This window comes from Colobus angolensis, unplaced genomic scaffold (assembly GCF_000951035.1).
Source record: "Colobus angolensis palliatus isolate OR3802 unplaced genomic scaffold, Cang.pa_1.0 Scaffold2, whole genome shotgun sequence".
Lineage (NCBI taxonomy): Eukaryota > Metazoa > Chordata > Mammalia > Primates > Cercopithecidae > Colobus > Colobus angolensis.
The window spans coordinates 15,767,431-15,776,610 of record NW_012115154.1 but is presented as its reverse complement, the minus strand read 5'-3'; the positions used below and the strand labels follow the sequence as shown (position 1 = coordinate 15,776,610).

The window sequence follows — 9,180 nt, the reverse complement described above, 5'->3', positions numbered from 1 at the left end:
GTGAGCAGAGGTCAAGCCATTGCACTCCAGCCTGGCTCCACAAAAAAAAAAAAAAAGAAAAGAAAAGAAAAGAATAAGAGGATTTGACCTAACTACAGGCTCATGGAAAGCTTTTCTGAGATGACTGCTGAGCTGAAATCTGAGGGAGGAGTAGACATGTACTAGACAAAGCAGAGAGGGAGATGTGCAAATGTCCTGTGGTGGGGGTAGTGGTATAGGAGGGGGAAGATTGTGAGAGTGCAGGGCATGCATCAAAGACCGAAAGGAGGCCAGTGCACTGAAGGGGAGAATGGGAGGAGCAGGAGGGGAGGAAATCAGGTTAAAGACATGGCCATATCATGTAGGACCTGGCAAGTCAGGTGAACTTGTCCCAAAGGATGGGGATTCCAATTCCCTAAGGCTAAATATCTAAGCTTTATTGTAGATACCTGATATGGTTTGCCTCTGTGTCCCCACCCAATCTCACCTTGAATTTTAATCCCCATGTGTTGAGGGAGGGACCTGCAATCCCCACATGTCAAGGGAGGGAGGTGATTGGATCATGGGCGAAGTTTCCTCCATGCTGTTCTCATGACAGTGGGTGAGTTCTCACGAGATGATGGTTTTAGAAGGGGTTCTTCCCCCTTCGCTTGCAGTTCTCTCGCTTGCCACCATGTCAAGAAGGTCTTTGCTTCCCCTTCGCCTTCCACCACGATTAGAAGTTTCCTGAGGCCTCCCGAGCTGTGTGGAACTGTGAGTCAAACCTCTTTTCTTTCTAAATGATCCAGTCTCAGGTATTACTTTATAGCAGTGTGCGAATGGACTAATACTACATCCAACACAATTCTTACCCAATGACTGCTTGTTTTTGTAGCAATGCTCAAAAACTCCAAGTTAGCATTGATGCCTAAGTTGTAGAAACTCCAGATGGACAGAGATACCAAGTTTCTTCGTGCCAATACATCTAGCTCTTTAAGCCCTATGTTAGTGTGACTACAACAAGTAGGATTAACTTTGTTTTGAAAATTATTCTTTGAATTAAATAAATTATAGGTGAAATTATAGGTGGATTATCAACGACATGGTATGGGCTGTTGAAATCCACTGTGCCTCTCAGATGTGCTATAATAAGGTGCAGTACAATTTACAGTTTACACATTTATGAACCCAGAGGAAATGCTCTAGCATATGGCATGTACAATTGTTACCTTGTACATTTAATTTTTTCTCTAACATTGGCTAGAAAAAATTTTACTTTTGCTTTATTTGGCAATGTCAGGACCCGTTCCTTACTAGTATTTCAGAATTTTTAAATCTTGTGGTTTTAAAGTTAAAAAAGAATTATATAGGTCACCTAGTTTATCTCCTCCCGTTTCCTCTGGAAATGTGAAGTCTATATTTTTGGGCAATGTGAAAACCTCTCCTTTAATAAAAAGATCTGCAAAAATATTTTCAGTCAGAATGCACATCTGACATTTAATAAATTTCCAAGGATAACATTGCTTATTTTTGTCAAACACTAAAATACTATCCTTTGACCTCTTGCATTCATTAAATTAGCCAAAAGTTTTCACATTATGAGGATATTCTAATGAATTTTTAGAGCAGTTCCACACAAGGACCTAATAGTATATATAAGAATGATTGGCCAGGCATGGTGGCTTACACCAGTAATCCCAGCACTTTGGGAGGCCAAGGTGGGCAGATCATGAGGTGAGGAGATCCAGACCATCCTGGCTAACACAGTGAAACCCCATCTACATTAAAAATACAAAAAGTTAGCCAGGCATGGTGGCATGTGCCTGTAGTCGCAGCTACTCGGGAGGCTGAGGCAGGAGAATCGCTTGAACCTGGGAGGTGGAGGTTGCAGTGAACCGAGATCGCACCACTGCACTCCAGCCTGGGCGACAGAGCGAGACTCCACCTCACCAAAAAAAAAAAAAAAAAAAAAAAAAAAAAAAAAAAAAAAAAAAGAGAATGACTGAAGTCTGAGAGAGGACCTGACAGCATGGTAAGAAAAAAGTGTCCACTAAGCCTTGAGATAAGGGATAGTTTTTTGAATTTAATTTATGTGAACTAAATGATGTAAAATCATTGTGAAAGTGTAAGGAACGTATGTGTAAAAGACAGGATGATAATTAGACACTAAAGAGCATTTGCAGTATTGCAGAGCTTGGAGACCAACTAGAGCATATCTGTGTAGCAGTGCTATGAGGAAAGACTCCAGCTAGAAACATGGAGTTTTGCTCACACGAAAGACACATTCTTGGCCAGGCACGGTGGCTCATGCCTGTAATCCTAGCACTTGGGGAGGCCAAGGCAGGCGGATTGCCTGAGCTCAGGAGTTCAAAACCAGCCTGGGCAACATGGCGAAACCCCGTCTTCACTAAAAATACAAAAAAATTAGCCAGGCATGGTGGCGTGTGCCTATAGTCCCAGCTGCTTGGGAGTCTGAGGAAGGAGAATTGCTTGAACTTAGGAGGCAGAGGTTGCAATGGGCCAAGATCGGACCACTGCACTCCAGCCTGGGCAACAGAGCAAGACTCCATCTCCAAACAAAAGATACATTCTTACAGTGCTTCTGGGAGAGTGAAGCAGGGATAAGTCAACATAATAAACACAAACAAACCAACATGATCACTTCAGTCCCTTTGTGATGGTTTGGTGTTCGGATATGCTACAAGTCAGTTCTTAAAGGATTTGTGGAGAGTGGAATGTTTGTATAAGAACATATTTTCAAGTATAAAACGTCAACAATTTAATGTATTTGCATTTTGTCACAAACTAGCCTATTTTGTTTTTAAACAACAAAAACTAGCTTTCCCTTTCCTGTGATCTGACTGTCTTCTGTGATCTCTGGCTTTGTCTGTGGGAGACATCCTGGCTCCTCAGGGGAGTGGTTCACGAATGACAGTCCTCCAAGCCCTACAGATAATTTATGTAAAAAGAAAGTCCCCATGTACACACAAACCAACAAATGAAAACAAGAGACATAGGTTTAGGAGGCATACAGATTTATCTTAATGCTCTTCAATTCTTCTAGAGAAAAATACTATGGAAACTGGTCATTCACGGCAGTCCAAATCTGCCATAAAAGTGACAGCAAACAATGTATGGTGACAAGAAATTAAGGGACACAGTTTGTGATTTGGGCAATTATTGGTATAGAAGCTCAAAGGAAAAGGACAATTGCTCTGAAAGTGATGAAATGACAAAAATTTATTGAGTACCACATATGCCAAAGTTATTCTCAGCATCTTACGTGCATCATTTCATTTAATCTCTCAATGGCTTGATGAGGTGAGCACTGTTAATTATCTATTCCTACAGGAGAAAACTGAAGCTCAAATAATTTAAATGGCCTAGGGTGCAAGTAAGAAAATGGTAGAATCAAAGTCAACACAAGGCACTGCGATCAAGCAAAAAGGCTTCTCTGTTCCATCTTGAACTAGAACTTCTAGCCTTGATGATCACAGGTCACTCATAGCACTGCTGTCTCATCCCGACCAAGCCCGGGCTGGTGTAGAAAGTGTGCGAAAATACTGTGGCCTGTAATGTTTGAAACTCTAACAAATGTTCTGTTATGTTAAACTTTAGATTTTAGTTAGCTGCTTTTTTTAATTAAAAAATACTATTTAAAATAATTAGCATGATTTCTTTTCAAGATGAATGTTTGGTCTTCTGCAGGAAATAATGAAGCAAAATATTTTACGTTACTTACAAAGTTCAAACCCACAGAATACAGAATAAGTAACTGCAAATCTCAGCTCACTGGCTTTTAGAACGCCAGGAGACTTCGGTCGAAGACAGTGCAAGAGAAGTCAAACGATTGACCACAAAGGCACACGGCCTGATGATTTTATAGCTAGCGTCAGACACATCGGAGACTGGGGTCTTTGCACTTCCATCTTCTTGCTATGAATGTAGTCACTGATTTAGTAAAAATGTAGAATTGTTCATTCTGTGTCAAACTCAATGACATACATTTTATCTTCTTACATTTGTGCCATGTGACATTTTTGACTAATCCATGTCGGTAAGTAAGACTGTATCAAGTCTTTCAGGTTATTAGGAGGCAAGTGGCCTTCAGTAAGCTACAATGTACATTTTTCAGAAGAAAATAGTCACCAGCCAACCCTCTCTTGAATTATGCAGTATGGTCTTTTCACCTCTATTTATGCACAGGTTGGATATTCAAAATTTTGGCTTCATTTGGAGAAGACAACAAAAGATGAGGCTTTTATTATTAAAAAGAATGATTCTGCTTTTAAAGATCCAACAAAATGAAGCAAGGAACAAGCAGGAAGGAGCAGCAGAACAGAAGACAATTTTCGTCTTTTACCTTTCAAACTGGCCACCAGTGCCAAACCTAAACACACTTAGGACATTTCTAATCCTTGGAGTCATTACCCTTAAAAAACAAAATAAACCTCAGCTACTCAACCAGTAGCATACATTTTAAATTATTATTTGCCTTTTTGCTGTGTATTTTAATGATAGAAACAGCTATATAAAAAGAATAACTTACTTTTCAGTTCAATAGAAAAGCCATCACTGAGATACAAAATCCTTGCAGCCACTACCGATTTCTTGCTTTTGACCACCAGTTAGCATTACCGTATTTCAGGAACAAGATCCCTTGTAATTAAATATGGTATTTATAACATACGACACAAATTACGCTAGTAAAGGTATCCAGTTTCATCAACATAATTCTAGCATCATATTATATTTAATAAATGTCACATACTGCAGGTTAATATTCTGATGTGATTGGTGAGGAAAAATTTTAGTTATAACTCTTTTCTTTGAATTAATTTCAATATCAATCACTTTTATTCTTTATTCATTAAAATACTTTCATATATGTAAACACAGATAATGAATCTAATAAGTATCTATTTTGACCTTCTTGACATCTTTCTATTGTTAGTTTTGTAAAGATTTCCTTTGTCTCTTGTTTTCGAATATTGACCTAAACAAATAAATGTGTGCAACTTTGTAAGTCAACATTTTACAATATATTCAAAACACCATTTCTTCTTGCACTTTATTACAAATAACACAATGGAAAGGCTTAGAGAGCTGTATGACATTTTTACTATACCCAGGGCTCTACTCTGAGATAGTTTGCTTGTCACTATTTCCTAAAAGTAAAGTGAAATCTGTTTGTATAATCGGAGGATTTAGATATCAGAGTTTCAGTGTTTGGGCATACTGAGAGAAGCTTGAATCTCTCTTTTTCTCTTGCGCTTCCTTCCCTACACATACACACACACACACGCACATACATATGCACACACTACCCAACAGTTGACTCTCTTCTCGTAATCATACGATTTATGCCAAATCTGTTTTCAAATGTGCTTTGTTTTCAAAAGTGTTTTGCAAATGGCGATGCATTACTGGAAAATTAATATTATAAGAGCATTAAATTTTTTAAGTATGAAAATTTACTTTTTATTTAACCTTTTGGAATAAAGTTATTATATAAACCAAGGCACATTTGTGTTATACTAGTCATTTTTGCATGTTACTTTTTATTTTTGCCATTTAAAAATATTTTTACCTCTTATGTTTTCATTTTACATCTATTGGCTTTTAGATATTCCATTTCGGACTCATTTCTTTGATCTAAAAAAAAGGTAGCCGAACAGTTGGGCTAAAGCATGAAGCAGCCATCATCCAGAAACTAAATGTTCCAATTACACTCTGTCTCCCTCTCTGATTAATTGATAGATGAGGGTCCAGTCAGAGACATCACACTAACACAATTTCCCAAACAGTCAACCCAACAGACATGAGTTAGACACAGAGAGGCGAATCCAAGTTTGGCCTTCCAATCTCAACTACGTCGTTATGGAACAGAGAAAATGATGGTCCTTCTTTCTGAGTCATTTTTACTCATTTTACCAGAGAACATATTTTAACAAGTAGAATAGTATTTTTTTTTTTTTTTTTGGAGAAATGACAATTGGAATCTTGGTTTTTCAGATTCGAGTGATGTATTATGTGGATTATTCAGGTTGCTGAGCTTCAAAGCACAGCCCAAGACTTGAGATTCTCATGCAATTACAAGATTAAAGTGAGACGAATTGGCACTCACAGTTGTGGCAGGTGGCCCCACTGTATCCTGTCTCATCACAAGTGCATCTGAAGCTGTCCCATGTTTGCGAGCACTTCCCACCATGCTCGCAGTGATTGGGCACACATCTGTCAGAGAGAGAGACAAACAGAAATAAACCAACAAACAAATGAGATTTATGAGTGGCCAAATTCCAAGCTGTCTGGGCAATAGATCATTTCAATGCCAGGTTGCCTTACCAAGGCAATTAATCCTTGTTAGTTTAAGCAGATTAATATGATTCATGATGGAAAGTGCCAAGTGCAACAAAGATGATGTATCACAGGCCTGGTGCTTCCCATTTTTGAGTAAACAGTAGACACTAACAAACAACCGAGGGATTTACTTGAATATCACAGATTCATTTCATTTTTCTTTTACCCCAAAACAAAGACAGCAGCTAAATTCCCTCCTGGTGAAAGATCAAAGAAAAGTTGTCTTATTTCTTGTTTTATTATATTCTTTATCAAGCCAAATACTGACTTAAAGCGGGGTATCACCAACTTTTTCATAGCAATTTGAGTTTTTGAAATAATGTCATGATAACAGCAATGAAAATATACTAACCTAGAAAGAAAAGACTTCTACGACTTCCAAACACCTATTTCCCACTGGATAACTAAAGCAGCCTGCTTAAAGAGGCAGCAAGCATAATACAGAGGAAAAAAATACAGGTTTTCTTTTCAAATCCATGTCTTTTTATTAAGATGACTAATTGTAACTATGTAACTTAATCTTTCCGAACCTTAGTTTTCACCTTTGAAAAATAGGATAATTCTATCTTACAAGTAATTTTAAGGTTTGGAGATAATGTTCACGAACTATTAATAGACAACGAATAGGCAGGAAATAGTGGGCCAATACATGGAAGCTGGAGGTATCAGAATCACAGCCTCCAGGGCACAGCTTGACTGTACCTCAGAAACTGAGAGGCTGAAACTGGTCCTGAAACCTCCCTGCTTCAATGGCACAAACCCTTTCCTTCCTCCTGGTTCCATCCATCCGCTCATCCCTCCCATCAGTTCCTCTCTCCATCTACCCCACAACCTGATTTTTGTTATAATCCTGCTGAAGATGCTCACAGATAACAAAGGTATTCCTTATGATGTACCAGTATTCACAAAGGACATCTAGACTTTCATAGGGAACTGTCAAGAACAGGAAAACTTCCCCAGATTAAAATAGCAGAATCTATAATCATGGGTCACAGGAAAAGGACAGATAAAGACCCACCCTACAAGCAACCCCTTTATCATAATGCCCTAGCAGTTCCCTGCTACAAAATCTGATAGAGCTGGCCTCAGAAATAGCATTCTCCAACTCCTGTTTCCAATTGACCACTAGCCATGCCTAAAACCACCTGTAGCAGGGCTTGGCTCAGTTTGGCATGGAGCCCCTGGCTCTGAGTAGCTGAACTGTTCTTCCACAACTTTTTACAAATTTTTACTCCTGCAACAAACATGGATTGAGCACTTGTTGTATGTACAGAACTATGGAAAATAGAAGGTGACTAAGACTGCACTCACAGCCTTGCAGAAGAGCTCATAGTTCATATAGAAGTAGATACTGTATGTATGAAAACTACAGCTCAAGGAAGAAATGAAAAAGAGTATAATTCAGGGACAAATAAAGTACTATGGGATTTCACATGAGGAATCACACATACATTTTGGGCACAATTGAAAGCTTTTAGGTTGAGACTCAATAAATGGACAGGACTATAAGAGAAGAAAATGAGAGGAAGAACTTTGGGGAAAAACACAATATAAACAAAAGCATCTTGTTGACTTATCATGAGGGATGGAAAATTCACCCTAAGTTTAATAGACACTTACTTTTTATAAAATATGGGCTCAGTGTTATCAAGGCTACAAAGATATTTCATCTCCAAATTTGAGTGGAGGTGGGTAGGGATCTGATTAATGAAAAACGCAAACCCAGAAGAATTTGATGAGTCATAAAAGGTATATGAAATGCTATAGAAATTTGGATACTAGAGGAGTTACAGGTGGATGATAAACAAAGGGCTTCATAAAGTTCATAACATTTCACCTGGGCCTGAAGAGTTGTATGTTTATGATTAAAATGTTGAAAATCTTTCCTAGCAGAATAGGTGAGAAAAGCACTGATACGGAGGTGGAAGAGTGAAAGTAGCGGGCAGTCCAGGGTTGTGAGGGTCCTTTCCTATAGCCACTATTCTGTACGGGCCCTGAGGCATGGGGACACACAGAGCAGAAGGTGTTTACATCCAGAGCAGGTGGTTCTCCACATCATGGAAGGGAGCAATGGGCCAGACACTTCAAAATTATATGAAATTAAAACATCCTTGATACTTAATTTTGGAATTCAGTACGTATATGGTGTTGTATGGTATATTTACTTTCTAAATTATTGTGGGTTAATATTAGCTCAGCCTAATATTGAAAGTAATTTACATCAGCTCATTATATCAATTAATTCGGGGGAAGTAGTGCAGAAGTGTACTGAGTAGCAAAGGAAAACCAGGCTGGAATCTAAATGTGGTGTAAATAATGGGCAAAGTAGAAAATCATCTTGATTATAGAAAAGATTACTGTGTTCTTACACGCATGCAAAAAGCATATATCCATCAAGTGAGATTAATGAATACAAGTCATCCCTCTGTATCTGCGGGGGGATTGTTCCGCACCTCCCTTCACCCCATAGATACCCAAATCCACACATTTTCAAGTCCCTCTTATAAAATGGTGTACTATTTGCATTTAACCTATGCACAGCCTCCCATATAATTTAAATAATCTCTAGATTACTTAGATTTATCATTGTGTTGTTATTTATTTTTTTTTTTTCTATCTGCCATTGGTTGGATCCACAGATGGATTTACAAATATAGAGGTCCAACTGTACTTAAAAATTCAGTATTAAGGATTTCTTTGAAAGTATTTTTTTATTTAGATGAAATTTTAATATTTTTCTTCTTTGAATATTATTTTTATTATTTATAAATTTACTTATTTATTTTTGAGACAGAGTCTTGCTCTGTCACCCAGGCTGGAGTGCAGTGGCACCATCTCGGCTCACTGCAACCTCTGCCTCCC

At 38.1% G+C, this 9,180-nt stretch overlaps 1 protein-coding gene across 2 annotated transcripts in view; it reads right to left on the bottom strand.

Moving 5' to 3' along the window:
* CNTNAP2 (contactin associated protein-like 2) overlaps nt 1-9,180 on the bottom strand; it is a 2,310,676-nt gene that overhangs the window by 926,957 nt on the left and 1,374,539 nt on the right. For both annotated transcript variants that reach the window (XM_011941411.1, XM_011941412.1), the window contains one exon: nt 6,086-6,192. In XM_011941411.1, coding sequence (XP_011796801.1) covers nt 6,086-6,192 — 107 coding nt within the window. The remainder of the gene's footprint in view (nt 1-6,085; nt 6,193-9,180) is intronic.